This window comes from Biomphalaria glabrata, chromosome 13 (genome assembly GCF_947242115.1).
Source record: "Biomphalaria glabrata chromosome 13, xgBioGlab47.1, whole genome shotgun sequence".
Classification (NCBI taxonomy): Eukaryota; Metazoa; Mollusca; class Gastropoda; family Planorbidae; genus Biomphalaria; species Biomphalaria glabrata.
This window is the reverse complement of record NC_074723.1, coordinates 7,311,280-7,328,094: the sequence shown is the minus strand read 5'-3', so window position 1 is coordinate 7,328,094 and position 16,815 is coordinate 7,311,280. Positions and strand designations below refer to the sequence as shown.

At 32.5% G+C, this 16,815-nt stretch overlaps 2 protein-coding genes across 2 annotated transcripts in view; one reads left to right on the top strand and one right to left on the bottom strand.

The window, feature by feature from the left end:
• LOC106071269 (alkaline phosphatase-like) overlaps positions 1-1,817 on the top strand; it is a 67,746-nt gene extending 65,929 nt beyond the window's left edge. Inside the window, exon 15 of the transcript XR_008774249.1 lies at positions 1,808-1,817. The gene's annotated coding sequence lies outside the window, so the exon portion shown is untranslated. The remainder of the gene's footprint in view (positions 1-1,807) is intronic.
• LOC106071267 (uncharacterized) lies at positions 403-15,376 on the bottom strand. Its single transcript, XM_056008319.1, has 4 exons — positions 14,093-15,376; positions 10,478-12,884; positions 9,674-9,769; positions 403-4,181 (listed from the first exon to the last, which is right to left on the bottom strand). The coding sequence occupies exons 2-4, from the start codon at positions 12,771-12,773 to the stop codon at positions 1,678-1,680; spliced, it is 4,896 nt and encodes a 1,631-aa protein (XP_055864294.1). The 5' UTR covers positions 12,774-12,884; positions 14,093-15,376; the 3' UTR covers positions 403-1,677.
• Between the last annotated feature and the right edge of the window lie 1,439 nt (positions 15,377-16,815).

Genomic DNA, 16,815 nt, shown 5'->3' with positions numbered 1-16,815 from the left:
TAATAACAGAAACATTCACATAAACAGAACAGAGACCACATACATTAATTTAATTGAAATACTGGATATTTGCCAAGAAAGGCTTTAAAACAATCATTCATTGTGTGAAGTTACATGTGTATTTTTCAGTCCCCATTTTTTAAGTTTTGTTCTAATGAATTTTGTGTATGTGGAAAGTGGCTTACAAGTACTTAGTTTTTTAGTTGTTTTTTAAAGGACATACTTAATACTGGAACCAATAAGTTGGATGTTGGCATTTGTGTGTAGCCCAATGTTTCCTAAAACTACTCTATGACTAGCACATTGTGCTTTGCAATGGTAGTTTTTGGTCACAAGACTATTTACTTTATTAATGGCTTGTTCACCAAATGAAAAGGAAGTTGGGTAGCTAACAGTTGCATATCAATTTTGTTTATTGTATGTGGACAGTTAAATATCTCAATGTTAAGTATCCTTGTTCCAAACACTATAATCAATATACTGTACCTAAATTCTAAAAATAACAGACTCCAGAAATATAAGGTTGGTTTCTAAAGAAATTTTTGAAAGGTCATCTACTAAAATTAGGCTTACATTTGAAAGCTTAATGTTAAGATGTAGTAACTGTGCTATTTATACTGATGGGTCTAACATTATTACCAAAATATTCTAATATAATAGTCTGTCACATTTATATAGCTGTAACCACATACATGGTTGCTTTTTGCCCCACAAATTAACATTTCCAGAATGCATGGGGTAGAGGAAATAAACTCCATAACTAGAAGTTGAATGAGCAACAGTAACCCTCAAATAGAAATAGTGTATGTGTCCAGAGGAAAGAGAAATAGATGGGTGGGTTGAAGATAATTACTTAGAGAAAGGATATCCTTTTCATTAAGGAGTATTGTAATAGAGGATATGTGTGTCTAGATACAACTTTCTCTTGGATTACTGCAGATGAGTCAACTGAGGCAGAAGAAAACAGCACTTGCGTATGTGTTGAATCAGTAGCTTTAAGTGCCTTGAGATGTTTTGTAATCATTCAACAACTTTTTCACTAAGGTATATGACAGAATGCTGCAAATATTTTAAGTCGAGCTTATTCTGTTTGTACAAGAAGTTTTTGTGTAAATGTTTAAGTACTGGTATGCCCACAAGGTATTTTTTTATAAACTGTCTGGCACTACAACCTAACACCACACTTATTAATGAAGTAAGTGTATACTGGTGCATTATATAGATCTGTTTGACTAGTTTCAGCTGTTTACCAATCAATACAAATATCTGATAGTGTGTCAGCATCATGCTGTTATGGCTTCCAACATTGTTTGTTTAACATAATACGTCAACATACAAAAACAAATTCAATATTTTAACACCATTGTGGCCATAGAAACATATTTATTTACCTCATGTAGATCACATAATGTATTTAAAGATAAATTATAAAGTGTATTGATAAATCTTATTTACAAACACAAAATGTCTAATTCAGTCTGTGTAGATAACATTTTAATTGCATAAAAACACAGAAAAAAAAAAGCACACAGGGATAATGTGAATGTATACTTGCATACAGGTATTTTAAAAAACATAAAGGTTATTGTCTGCATTATACATGATTATATTAGGATATAGTAGATTAATGATTTTACCTCTATTCTGTTTGACCCAGCTATTTATAAAAAAGTATTTTTATTTATGAATTGCACTATTCCCAAAGTCTGTTAACAGCAGATGCTCAGAGACATTCTGAAAATAACTGTCACTACACAACACTTCAGATTCCAGTGGTGCTCGGACTGAAAGACTATTATACTGGAAGTATGGCTCCTGGTCCAGAAAAATAGTTCTTGCTGTAAAAGCTGATTGGTTGGCCAGTTTTGAACTAAGGGAATCAGTAAAGTACTCATTTTGCTCAGGGTGGTTCATCTTGCTACTTGTAACATTTTGAAAATGTTCAGAAAAGCCATGTGGACTAGGAAAAACATTTTTTTCACAAAAACTTGCTTCCTGAACAGCATAAGGTGATAGAGACTGGTCATTATTTTGTATTTGCGCAAAGTTCAAATATGAAAAATTATGAGCCTGCGATATGGGCTCACAAGCTGGTGCAATATTAGTACAACTCATGTTTTTGTAAGCAGGCAAATAGTTTAAATTAGCACTATTATAAACTGCCTTGTTTAGTACTGCATTAGCTTTCAAATTAGCATTATCTTCATCAATATCAAAATGGACAGTTACATGTTTGTTTAACTTAGAAACAGAATGAAATGAAGCGGTGCACATGCTGCAGTAGTGTCTGTTGCCATTGTGCACTGTCATGTGTGCTTTGAGGTTGGAAGACTGTGAGGAAGCATAACTACAGAATGTGCACTTGTATGGCTTGTCTCCGGTGTGTCGTCTCATATGAGATTTCAAGCTGTAAAGAACTCCAAATGACAATCCACACACTTCACATATGTAAGGTTTTTCACCGGTATGTCGACGCAAGTGATTTTTCAATTTGGATGATTCAACAAACGCAGAAGTGCATCCTTCATAGTGACACTTAAATGGTTTTTCTCCAGAATGGATTCTCAAATGAACCGTCAGATGAGATTTATCTGCAAAACATTTACCGCAGACTTCACAGCTGAAAGGCTGCTCTCCAGTGTGAACCATCTCATGCCGTTTGAGTTTAGCCTTCTCTAAAAAGGATACACCACAAACCTCACATACAAATCTGTCTTCAGAGTGTATCTTGAGATGAGATCTCATATCAGATGGAAGTACTGCAGAGAAGTCACATCGCTTACAAAGTAGCAGCTTTTGAGTACCGGTAGTATTAATCTCTTTTTCAGTGATTGCTTGTAAGGACTCACTCTTACTATCATGTTTCTTGCCTTCATGATTTGCTAATTTTACTAGATTGGAGAAAACATATTTGCATGATATTTTTTTCATCTGACACATTTTTAAATGAGCATTAAGACATAATTTATTGCTGAATGATGCTTGACACAAAATGCAAGTGGTGGTATAACCCTTTTTAGCATCTAGAGATTTTTTTTTCACATCAATGTTTAATTGTTTCTTTTTTCTTTCCTTTTGTTTCCTTCTATCTAGGTCAGGGTAGGGGAGATAATTTATTTTTGGTATATTCTTATCAATTTTTAAAACAGGAAAATTGTCCTTTCCTTTAAAGTTATTTTTTCTTAAACTGCAACTATGGCATTCAAATTGGGACTTCATGTTAAATGTTAAGTGACAAACATTACAAGAGAATTTCTTCTGGTCAGTATGCAAATTTAGGTGTAAACACAATATTTTTCTTTTTTTGAAATGAGCTCCACAAAGTATACAAACATATTTTGCAGCAGTCATTTCTGGTTTAGATCCATTTAGACACTTTGTCGCTAAAGTTTTAGAAGTGTCACAAACATTAGATTCCTGGACATTGAGTTGAGATTTAACATTTGAACAGCAGCCAACATTTGTAGACCCTTCTTTGCTTGCTAAGAACATTAAACTCTGACAATCATCCAACGTGAACTTTGTGTCTGAGTCAATTAAGCTTACAAGTTTTTCTGAATCTAGACAATTATTTTTCCTAATATTTGTAGATTTAAAGTTGACATCTTGTTGAATATTTTTTTCAACAACTTTGTTTTCATTATTAAGAAACAGATGTAAATCTTTGAGAATGCTTGGTGAATCATCTACAAACTGTTTAAATTTGACAGACAGTTCCTTAATTAAGAGACTACTTTCTTGATTCTCATCAGCACAACTTAATGAGCTGCAAATATGCCCCTTCTGGTCAATGGTAATATGTTTTTTAGTTTCAATAATAAACTGCATGCAGTTTTTTTCCAAGTGGCACAAGGACACAAACAATGCAAAGTCTGAAGCTGAGCTTTCATTTATTGTCTGAAAATCCTGGCAACTAATGTTCATATTCAACAGCAGAAACCATAGAAATTTGAGAAATATGCTTGGAAAACAAATATTTTCCAAAGTGTCTAAAATAGAGTCAGTACTTATCAAATCACTTTCAGAAAGTCCAGTATTGCTATTTAATTTCATATAGCGAAAATATTCCTTTAGAAAGACTGATGTCGTTATCTGGCCAGTGGATTGCATTTGGCTTAACATATATGACTTAAACTGAAACCAGATTCGGTCCATTTTAGATTGGCTGTGCTGTATAAAATCTTACATTTGCAACAATTTTGACTGGAAGAATACTGTTTTATTTCTACTGATCAGCATACGATTTTGAAGGTTTAAACCTGTAAAATTATATTTAAAAAGTTATATCACAATTTTTTTTTTATTTTTAGTTAATACAGATTTAGATCTACCCTTCAGAAAAGAATTTATCTAGATATATAATATCTACATTCTACACATTGTTATAATTATAAGTGTTGATGGAATCTTAAGTTTATCATTAAAAAGCTTGAATTTTATATATTTAATGAGTCAAATTTAAGCCTCTGGTGGAGTTCAGCCACAGAAGCTTTGACTCAACAAATAAATAAATGTATACATATGAAATTCTTAAAAGTTTTGTGTCACAGTAAGTTCAAAGTCAAAGCCAAATATAATAATATTTACAAAGATAGATCTAGATCTATATGAGTATATCTATTTTTAATATTCAGCCTTCAGGAAATATTTTTTTAGATAAGCCCAATCTAAACTGTGGTAGGCCTATCTATTATTATCTAGACATTCAAGATCTAGATAACTTATTAAATGTCTTATCAATTCATGAGATTTAAGAAGTGAATTTATAATTATTGAATATTAAAATTTATTAATTTAGGTCTAGTTTCTAGACCTGTCACCTAGTCTTACAGGAAACAGACTACAGACTGAGTGCACTACAAATTAATAGTAATAGTAACAATAGTAACATTGTACGATTGTTGGCTGTAGGGGTAGGGCTCATCAGACTAATCTCATTGATTGAATCAGTCATTGCATGCCATGATGATTACTTCCTCTTGAAGTGATAATGTCATGATATGAGATAAAGACCTATAGAGTCTTGATTCCTCTAGATCTAGATAGGCCCTACTATAATACAAATTTATAATCTAGATATATATATATATATATATATATATATATATATATATATATATATATATATATATATATATATATAATAAATATATAGTTATATTATAGTATAGATCTACACTTAGAGATGCATCAAGGATATTTGATATTCAGTCACTTTAAATAAAGTTTAAATATATTATATATAAATAAATAATATATTATTATATACTCTTTTACTATATTTATATAAACTTAGAATAATATAGTCATATTATTATTATTATATTTATATTAGAATATAAGAAAACATAAGATTAATTTTTATTAAGTATTAACTTATTAAGTTAATTAAGATTAGCATTATGATTATAATAATAATATATATACCATTTTAGATCTAAATACTAATTATTCTAATTATATTTATATAATAAAATAATCAATCTAGATCTAATCTATATGTAACTAAGTAGATCTATAGATAGTATGTAGTAATAATACTAATAATAATAATTAGATGACTAAGAGTTAGACTTTTAGTAGATCTATATTTAAATTATTTTTTTTTATTTAATAAAAAATTTATTTTATAGATCTAATTAAAAATTAAATAGAAAGCGAAGGGTACTATTTTACTATATTAATATATAATATAGATCTAGATCTATATTATTATTATAGATAATATAGTATAGTATATTTAGTAAAATTTAGTTTAGTATTTAAAAATTTAATTAGATCTAGATCTAGACTATATTGACTAGACCTAGATCTATATTAAACTATTTATTATAATAAATAATTATAAATATATATTTAATATATTTATATATAATAATTAATATTAATATATATTTAATATATACTTCATTCTTCATCCTCATGGACATGGAGGGCCCCCTGGCCTACTCTTGCACATCTTTCCATTCTGATCTATCCTGGGCTTTACGTCTCCATTAATGCCATTATAATTATTATTATATCTATATATTAATTAATATGCTGAGTCTCACAGTCTCAGGGTTACACATAATTCATCTGCTGTGCTTCATATGATAGCGATTTATATTTCAGCTTAATCTATATTAAAATATTTAGTTCAGTGCATTATCAAACTTATTCATTTGATATTAGTCATGCGACGTATACATTACTAAAAGTATTTACTATATAAACGTTGGAATTGCATCACCATTGTTAAACCAATACTGCTTTAAACCAACTCTAATGGGAACCTATTATTAGTTTGGGAAAAGTAAAGGCGGTTGATAGTTGAACTGGCCACATGACATCCTCGTTAAACGTGGGCCATCGAAACAGATTATCTTTACATCATCTGCCTAACTGCCTTATAGATTGCACGGTCTGAAAGAACCACCAGCCACCATCACGAAAAAAAAAATCCAGGTATTTATCACTAGTTAACCCCATAAAGCTCAACAGCAACTGCTATTTAATAGATACCAACACATGTTGAACTAGAAGGAAATGAGAAGACTGGTACATTTACCAAGTGTGGGAGAACAAACACACAATTGAACATTGCACTCTATCCAGAAGGAATGAAGAAATTTAAATGGAATAAAATAAACGACAAATGGACAAGCTCTCATCCGAATCACCAGAAAGACGACGCCTGTTATCCCGACAAAGTCAACGTCTAATATTTCGCCCGAGAAAGACGCTGGCCCTAAAATACCCCTGTTGAAAGAAAACTACATGGAGAGCTCCCTGATTTTGGAAATCACTGCGCAGTTCATCTCGTCTACTGGTCTAGTCATCTGAAAGTTCCAACATAATAATGAGAACAAGGAAGAAGAAGATTCTTATGAACCGCTGGCCAGATAAGGTCATCTTCTCGTTTGAAGTAACGTCTGTGTAATAAAAGATATAAAATAAGAGGAACTGTTGCAAATATGTGTGTGTGTGTGTGGGGGGGGTGACTGAGAGGCTTTGAGTTCGACACCCGACGTGAGCAGAAATTAGGCTCATCATCGCCTAAAGGCAGCACAAAAAAAAACTTTCTTCCAGATTCTTCACAAGCCTGCATCCAACATCACAAGACAAGCCTTCACCTGAAACTCCAGAGAAAAGAGGAGTCAACGTGGGGACAGCCCAGAAATACAAATACCAAGATTTGGAAGGAGAAGCAAATGGGTAAGAGGAAAATTGCAGAGACTCGCCCAGAGCCGAGGAAATGAATTGACAGACAAATGCATACTTAGAAGCAGAATTAAGCGTCTTTGGGGGGGGGGGGATATTATGGCAAGTGGCGCCCCATTCTCCGCGTCTGAGCGAGCCCGCAATAACAGAAATTATTAGGCCTACTATCTAGTTTGTTGATTTTTTCATGCAAAGTGTTTCTGAATCATAAATTACGTTAATTATAGGCCACTATATCACAATCTGACAATAAAGTCCTACCTGCAGAACAAGTACAATACTGTTTGTAATGTAGTTAAACGGCCAATGGTACAGTATCTGCATAAGGTAGGCCTACTATGTTTTGTAACAATAATAAATCGTACATCGTTAGAGGCGGACGAGCTCCTTAACGCGATGTGGTACGGTATTGTAGCCTACTTGTTTTATAGTCTACGGTACGCTTACGTACGGCTCATGGCCCCCGCGTACTGCTAATAGGCCGCCTCTGCAGAAAGATATTGGAGAAATCAGGGACCGTTATATAATTTCAGCCCCCGATAAAGCACGTCACCAGCGGGGCGGCTTATTGCAATGGCGTCTTCGGAAACGTACTTTCGAAGCGACGCTTATTGAGCGTGCATCTACGTACAGGCAGGCACTGTTCACTTTAATGAACAGGCAACCACACATTAGGTTGGATATCCTGGTTTTTACGAACCCCAATTGCTTAGCCTTTAAAACCGCAGGCGGAGGATGGTCTACGTTCGCAGCGTTTCCAGCAGGCCGATTCCAATGTTACCTTTAAAAAAAAAAGATTTTTTTTTAAATTTGTGTGCGTGCACCGTTCTCCCAGTCTTTATTTCAAGGATTCTGCAACATCATCTTATAAATTAGAGGAATGTCTCTTTAATCGAGTCGTAAAACTCGTCATCTGTTTTCCAGGCTGATTCAGGGAGCCCGTTCCATGCTCTAACAGCGCTAGGGAAGAATTAGTCTTTGCATGAAATGTGTCTTTATCAGGGCTAAATTTTCACAAAGTTTAATATACATTAACTCACTCCGTTAGTCTGTCTGGATTCTTGTACACCTTTTTCTTTGTCTCCTATTTCCCATTTATGGATAGTTGAAATTTTGCATAATTATTAATTGTCGATGACTACACACGAATCAATAATAATAAAACAAGTTAGTTAATCAAGTAGTAGTAATAAATTTTGTTTAATATAGAAAAGGGGAGATAAAACTTGCAACATTGAGAGGACTGGAGCGATTAAACTGCTTAAAAAAGGATTTTGTTTTTAATAAATGCCTATTATAGTTTCGCTTGTAAGATCCCCAAGTACAGTCTAACAATACCGGTAGCTTTTATAACGAGAAACTTGACTCCTGAATTGAATAGATATAAATCTGTAGTATTATTACAATAAGTATGTCCTCAAGTAATTTCCTAACTATAGAATATTAGAAGTCACAGGCAAAATGTAACAACTGTATAACACAATTGAAATATGAATTTTAATACAACATGAAGCAAATGACAATGAACAAGTACATACAGTATGCAGAGTAGTTTTGCTAACATAATACTAGCATGTTTGGAGATTATAACAATAATAGGAACTTAGTCATCCTTAATACACAAATCAGAAAAAAAGAATCAGATTATTTACGCCAGACAGTGGTTATGTCCCCTGCATAATAACAATGGCTGCATTGTTCAGTCATTAATTATTCTATTTTTGAGAAGTGCAAAAACAAAAACATAATGAAAAATATTCAATGTATGGAACTATTAGCATGTAATCATAGATACATGCTTCTATAAGTCAATGATGTAACTAAGCAAAATTTTGAAGCTTTGAATATTTATTTAATGCCACACTTTCAAATTTTTTAGGAACATATTAGTTATGCATTTTTATATATTTTTTTTGCCAATTCAACTATGTTATGTATTGTAACGTACTGTACACTAGGCCTTCTCAGTTTGGTAAAGCACTAGACTGATGAGTCAAATGTGTCAAGATAAAATCCCATAGCAGGTTAGAATTTTTAAATCTGGAACTGTAAAATATTTAAAGTGGTAAGTTTTGACTGTTGGCTAAAAAAAACATGAAAAGTACATCATCTGCACTTATAAGTGTCAAAGAGTCATAAAATGACTTACCAGTATCTGAAGTAATTTCAATGATACTTTCCACATATTATTAATCTATTTATTAATACCTACACATAAATTACAAATGCATTAATAGTTTCATCCTGTAATCATGATCTTGAGTCATAGCAAAATTTTTGCTTTAAATATAAAGCAAGCACATAAAAACAAAAAATGGACCATATTGAAAAACACATATCAATGTGTAACTCCAAGGTAATAAAATGTAACAACTAACAAAATTTAAAAAAATAATAACAATAAAATAAGCGCATATTTTACAGTTGTTAATCAATCAATCCTTTAGCTCTATAGTCAAGGTGGTCTTACTGTATGGTTCTGAAACATGGATAACAACTGAAGCATCAAGAACAACAACAACAACAAAAAGGCAGACCTTATCTTCAACAGATGTCTCAGAAATATCTTAAAAATACAATGGTAAATAGAAAACAATAACCTGTGGGAGAGAAACATAGAGGTGCAGATCTTAGAGAGAAAGTGGAGATGGATTGACCCTTAAAAAAGATACAAACAACAGAACTAGACAGGCTTTAGACTGCAACCCCTCAGGGGACAAGACTTAGAGGAAGACCAAAAAAATGTGATGAAACATTGTAATAGTTGAAGCTGATAAGACAGGAAAAAATTAGGAAGCCATTAAAAAACTAGCAAGAGAACATGGATAGTAGTGTGTTTTTACCGAGGACCTATGTTCCACGAGGAATGCAAAGGAAAGATGATGATCAACTGATTGATTTATTATTAATAAACAGACACATTTAATTAGGAGAGTTGGTTTTGGTCAAGGTGATGAAAGTAAAACTAATAGCTGAAAAACTAATAATTGACAGGTCTGTAAACCACAATTCTCGACATATATGCGATACGCAAAACATCAGGGTTTCAGTCCAGAGCTTTTGTTAGAGAGGATTTGAACCTATTAAGCACTCCTTCAAAAGGAGTTTGATAATGATGATGAATAGCACCAGGTGACATCAATCCTAGAGAGATATACCTCTGCATGAAAGTCCAGTTTTAAACATAACATGTAAGCAATAATAATTACAAACAAACACAAAATTTAAACACAATCTGTTTTTTTTTTAACTAAACAGAAAAGAAGAACCTCTTATAATACAGAAAAATCATAAGGAATTGTTTTTGGTAATGGCATAATATTACATTGTTGGACAAGTTGATGGTGCATGCCTTCGAATAAATTCACCGATTGCTGTGTATCCATGAAGTGGCTTTGTTCCTGTGAAATATTCTTTTGTGGTGACTGTTCTAAAAGCCTGAGTGGATGAAGTTCCTGATAATGTGGCTGGTGGTCTTCCTTAGCATCTTTCTGATTATTGGAATTATTTTGCTGATCAGGTTTTGGTTTAGGCAGACTTTTTGAATGAATTTTGTTGTGTCTGTTCAGTTTTGAAGAGTCTGTGAACTTGGCACCACAAGTAGCACATTTGTATGGCTTTTCCCCTGTGTGAGTACGCATATGTCTCATTAAATAAGATCTGACAGCAAATGAAGATCCGCAGACTTCACACACATATGACTTTTCTCCAGTATGGATACGGCTGTGGCGACGTAATGATGAGTTGTCAGCGAAATCAGTTTGACAAATTTTGCAAACGTAAGGTCTTTCTTTAGTATGTGTGCGCTTGTGGCGAGTTAGTGTTGAATGATCAGCAAAACACGCATCACAGGCGCCACAAATGTATGGTTTTTCAAATGTATGTGTTCGCATATGCCTTGTATATGCTGCCGTCCATGCAAATCGAGAACCACATATTTTACAAAGGTAGGGTTTTTCCCCTGTGTGTTTGCGCTGATGAACTTTCAACTTGGAGGCCTCTAGAAATTTGGCTTCGCAAGTGTTACATTTAAATGGTTTCTCACCAGTGTGCAACTTCATGTGGTCTTTTAGGTGCTGCGAACGCACAAATGAGGATCCACATATCTTACATGTATATGGCCGCTCACCTGTGTGCACACGAATGTGCAACTTTAATGCTGATGGATCTGTAAACTTAGAATCACAAAGGTCGCACTTGTATGGTCTTTCTTTTGTGTGGGAGCGCCTGTGACGCTGAAAAGAAGTCAAATCTGCAAAGCAGCTACCACAGAATTCACAAGTGTATGGCTTTTCACCAGTATGAGTTCGTAAATGTCGTTTGTATGCAGCAGTCCAGGTAAAAGTTCGTGGACATATCTCACACTTGTAAGGTCTTTCTCCAGTATGCTTTCGTTTATGAAGTTTTAATTTCGATGCTTCTGGAAAGGATGAATCACAAGTGTCACACTTGAATGGACGTTCCCCTGTATGAAGCCTTAAGTGCACTTTAAGATGTGATCGACTGCCAAAACTGGACCTACAGACATCACAGCTGTATTTTTGTTTTCCTGCAGGTTCCAGTTTTCTGTGTCTTTTCAAGCTCGCATCTATAGAGATCTGCTTGTGGCTATGATTCATTTGGGTTGCTTTACAATTTCTAATAGATTTATTGTTTTGACAAACATGAGCAATAAGTGAAGAACTATCCCTACATTGTTTCTTACACTTTATACACTCTAAAACCTTTTCTTCTATTTCATGATTATTGTCTTTGACTTCTTTTTGAAAATCTAATTCAGCAGTACAGTTTAGTTTACTGTCATTTTCTGCATTGTTTAAAACAACCCCTGTTTGCGCATAACATTTATTTCGTGTAACTAATCTTGGTGGTATATTTTTTTTATTTTCTAATAATTGAACTTGTTCCAGTTTGTTACTAATATTTGAATCCTTGACCTCTGAAAAATTCTCAGGAGGTTTACATTTTTTATCCCATGGTTCCACTGCACTTTCTGCATTTTTGGATTTTATTTCTTTTCTTTCTGCTTCAGTATCTACATTATGAACAAGGACTGAATTAATCTGTGCATTTGTGCCCTGACTTTTGTTATTTAATCCTGAGCGTGTATCAAGCTCTTTCAAATTCATGAAGTACTTCTTAATTGTTTCATCAACATCCCCACTTAATACACACTTTTTTATAATCAAATCTTTCAAGTCTTTATAGTCACAAGTATCAGACCAGTACAAAAGTTCTTGTAAAAAATCACCAAAATTTGTCCCAGTTTGCCATTTGCATGAAACAAATTTATACTGACTATAAATAATGAGAAACCGTGGAAGACAAACATCTTCTAATCTTTGTAAAATGTCATCAAATTTTACAGTTTCCTCACGACTCAATCCAATGTTGTTGAATATTTCTTGAGCTTGATCTGCTGCGATGCTTATCAAGAAAGCTTTCTGTCTCTGATCAGAGTCCTGGTGAGCTTGTGCATGTAATTTTTGTTTCATGTTTGCCCATTCTACCTCAGCACTGGTAGAGTCAATGCATTGTGGCAGGCCAAAGCTGTATTTAAAATGATCCATGCTTTTTAAATTTCAACCAGAGAGGCTTTTGAGTATTTCTTGTTCTTTGCATAGGACTTTAGCAAGAAATGATGATGTAGAGCATAATTAGCTGACTGTTCACAAACAGACCTACAAAATAAACAAAAATTAATATTTAGTTGTTGTTTTTATTTAAGTTAATATACAATAAAACTGGTTAGCTAAATAAGAAAGAGAGAGAGAGAGATGTTTAATAACGAGTAAAACTTGCAAATTTTTACTTTATTTTTTTTAGTTACCTAAAAGTTCTGGGGGGGGGGGGGGGGTGATGAGAGTGGTACTAGAACATTTAAACATTATGTAATTATGTCCCCATGTTTACCCAAGTTTGACTAGGAATCAAACTTAAAATCTTTTCAACATTAACTATTCACTGGAACTAGCCTCTCAAAGCACTCAAAAGGAATCAGTTTCTCATGGTCTTCACACAAGACAAAAAAATACAGACTCTATACCCATACTTCAAACCCCTTTTACTTCTTGTACTTATTCTCTCTACTATACTTATTCTCTCTACTATTCAAGCTACAATTCTCAATTCTACTTATCTCTCTACTCTCTCACTCTCCAACTCATTACACACAAACTTTTCTGCTCTCTTTCCAATCCCTACATTCTCTCTCCCTTCTTACTACACATGTTCAGTCCTGTCATTCCTATAGTCTGCAGTATTTGGCGCTACAACACTTTTTTGAAGTAAATCAGGCTGTAATAAGCGCAACAAACTTTGCTTTACATGAAATTTTTACAAGGCTATTAGTTCCGCTTTAAACTGTGTATGACAATAGCATAAAACACACATGTTTAAGTTTACAGTTCTAATGAACATAGGATAATAAATAACGCTGTTTCTATAATTGAAATAATTTCAGATATAATGTGATATCTGATATTTTAAGAAAATTTAATGAAAAAGCTGAATACAATTGCTAATACTTTAAGATATTTGTTTTTCTTTTTTACATATTATTTATGAACTTGATGTTTAGGATAAATTTTTAATCAGAAAAAAGCAACATGTATTTCATTTTTAAAATGTGTTTCAGTATCTAGTATCATAGAATTAACTCTTTTATCTCCGTAATTATTTTCCACATTCTGAAAGAATTGTTAATTTTTCACATTTGCACATTCTACACTGTTATCATTTAACTCCAATAACATTTTTGTTTGTAATGTAATCAGAAGTTTAGGACAATGCATGCTGTCTTTATATAAGACAAATTCAAGTTTATAAAACCAAAAATTAATTTAATTAGGAGAGAAAGAGTTAACAATAATATTTTAAAATTACTTACAGAATAACAATGTTGATTTCCAATTGTGTATTGACTTCCCAATTTCACTGATTCACTTCCATTTTTATATTATGATGACAAAACTGCTGGATTTAATGACATACAAGAAGTGATTTCTCAAGTGCTTAATTGTTAGTACTTGATCTTATGCTTATGACGTATATATTGCAAGAAGTTGATGGATTCAATGATGAGATAATGCACAAGGGATCACTAGTTATGACCACAAAGAATGATTGTTGCATCTAATAACATGCAGATGACTGAAGCTGAAACTGATGATGATGGTGACATACAATGGATTGACAGATCTGTTTAGGCCAAAGGTTTTTGCTGTATGATCAAATTGAAGGGTTTGTAGAATTTGGAGTTGGTCAGTATTCATCCACCAAGTCTGCGCCTGTCTCAAGTCAGAATAAATGAGAAAAACTAGGCATGTGTGAGCAACCCAGAAATTCTATAGCCCAAAAAAAACTAACAACAGAAAGAATCATGAAACAAAAAGAAAGCCAAAAGAAAGTCACCAAATATCATTCTAAGACCAAGAAGATGAAAAACATTGGAATGTAAGATGTCAGAACCATGCACAAAATAAGAGAATTGATGTAAAAGAATAACAGGCTTTAGCAAAGCAAAACAAGAGTAATCCAAGCTGGGCCGCTTTGACAAGAAGCTGAGACCTGGAGGACTAATAAAACTGGCTAGATACCATTAGTAATAAGGTAGTGATCTCCTGCAAAAAACCAGCCAAATACCTGTAGGAAAAGAGTCAATAGGGCTGAATTGGACAGATATTGCTAAGATTGCTAACCAGCATCACAAGCTAAGTAAGCACTGAAGCAGAATTTGCTAGGCAAAAAAAAAAAAGAGTGGGTGTCCAGGAAGCAATAGTGACAAAAACTAAAAGTATCTTATCTTATATGATACAGAGGTTACTTCAAAAAAGTAGATGATTACGTCCTACCCTTCATGCATTTAGTCATGCATATTAACCAATGACCTAAATTCTGCCAAGTCACTGGCTTTCCTGGCTAATAAAACGCCATTTACATCATCTGCCCCAAAGATAGCAAGGTCTGAAAGAGGTACTTTACTTTTTTTTTTTTTTTTTTACTAATATGTTAAAATACTGTTTTAAAGTAGATTAAAGTTAAAAAAATATGGTATGGGGATAAATATACTTCAATTAGGCAATAATAACTAAAATTAATAATGATAAAAGTACTAATAGGAAAAATTCCAAAGCAGGACATTTACTTTAAATTTATTGAAATTAAAGTAGATATCTACCAAAGTGAATGGAGAATCTTAATTCCTGAAGATATAAATATATTTACCAAAAAAGTAAAAAGTGTACAACTAAATGAATAATAATAGAGGAAATAAACAAACACTTTGTATTTTGCTCGGCTAGCGCTTATTTGAGATCCTTTTAATTTTGTTTATAAGTTCTATCTTTTTTAGTTTTTCTCTCAAGCAAATAATCTTAGTCTTTACACACTGTTCTCCTTTGTCTGATTCTATTTGTAATTCTTTGATTTTTCTTTTCAATATAAATATTCTCCTATTTTTGCAAGCCACTGCCTGTTTTAAATTTTTTATTAACGATGCTTGAGATGTTGATTTTAAATTGAATTCAGAATTTTTTATTCTGTTTTCACTTTTTTCTTCATTTCTAGCCTGGGACAAAGGATGACTTTTGTGAAAAGAATTTTGAGGAGTGAAATCCGTATTGCTTTTAAGTTTTAAATAAAATGACTTTTCTGTTTCTGTTGAGGCAAGTGATGTTTCTGTTGGTGCAATTGGTGTTTTTGTAACTGATATGGAGGCAGAATTGAGACTGCAGGCATTTTCTGAGGGCCACTTATAAATCATTTGAGAGCATATATTTTGAATTTTTGGTAAACTTTTCGTGAGACATGTCTTAAATCTAACAAGAGTGTTTAGCTTTACTTTATAGACGAGAGAAATTAGACGTTTGGTTAGAGATAATCCAAAGCAAGATGAAATAACTTTAGCAGTGGCCGTGGGGGAGCACTTATTCTGTAAAAAAATTAGAAGAACATGTCCCTTGAGACATGACTTTGTTGTATCTCTAGCTCCTGGTTGTGGGAAATCATTATATTGTTCAACTAAAAATTTATACAGAACAGTGTCTTCAGGATTATTTTTATATTTACTATTAAAGTAAAGCTTTTTTTTTTTCTTGGCTGCATGATTAAGTGACATAATATAAAAACTAGATCTAGATCTATATTTCTATAAAGTAATAAAAACTATATTGATCTAGATCTAGTATTGATTGACTTAAGACGTCTTAATTTAGAGTAATTTAGACAATATTATTCTATAGTCTTAGATGATCAAATTCTAATGAACAAAAAACAAGATATTCTTAATAATTAATTTGAATTTAATATAGATCTAGAATTTTAATCTAGATCTAGTCTAAATCTCTAGACTCTAAGTAGTCTAAGAGTATAGAGCCCAATAGTTTTATAGAGCTATTACTATTAGAGGTCTAATTTTATTATCATAAAAATTATAAATGATAATAAATCACTTGTTTAATCTTGATCAAATTCTGACTCAATATAATAATTTTAAATATAATTTTATATTTAGATCTATTCTAGAAGTAGATCTATTTTAATCTATTAATACTTAATAATACTATTAATTAATTATAAAGACTTTATTAAAGTTATCATTATGTCACTTAA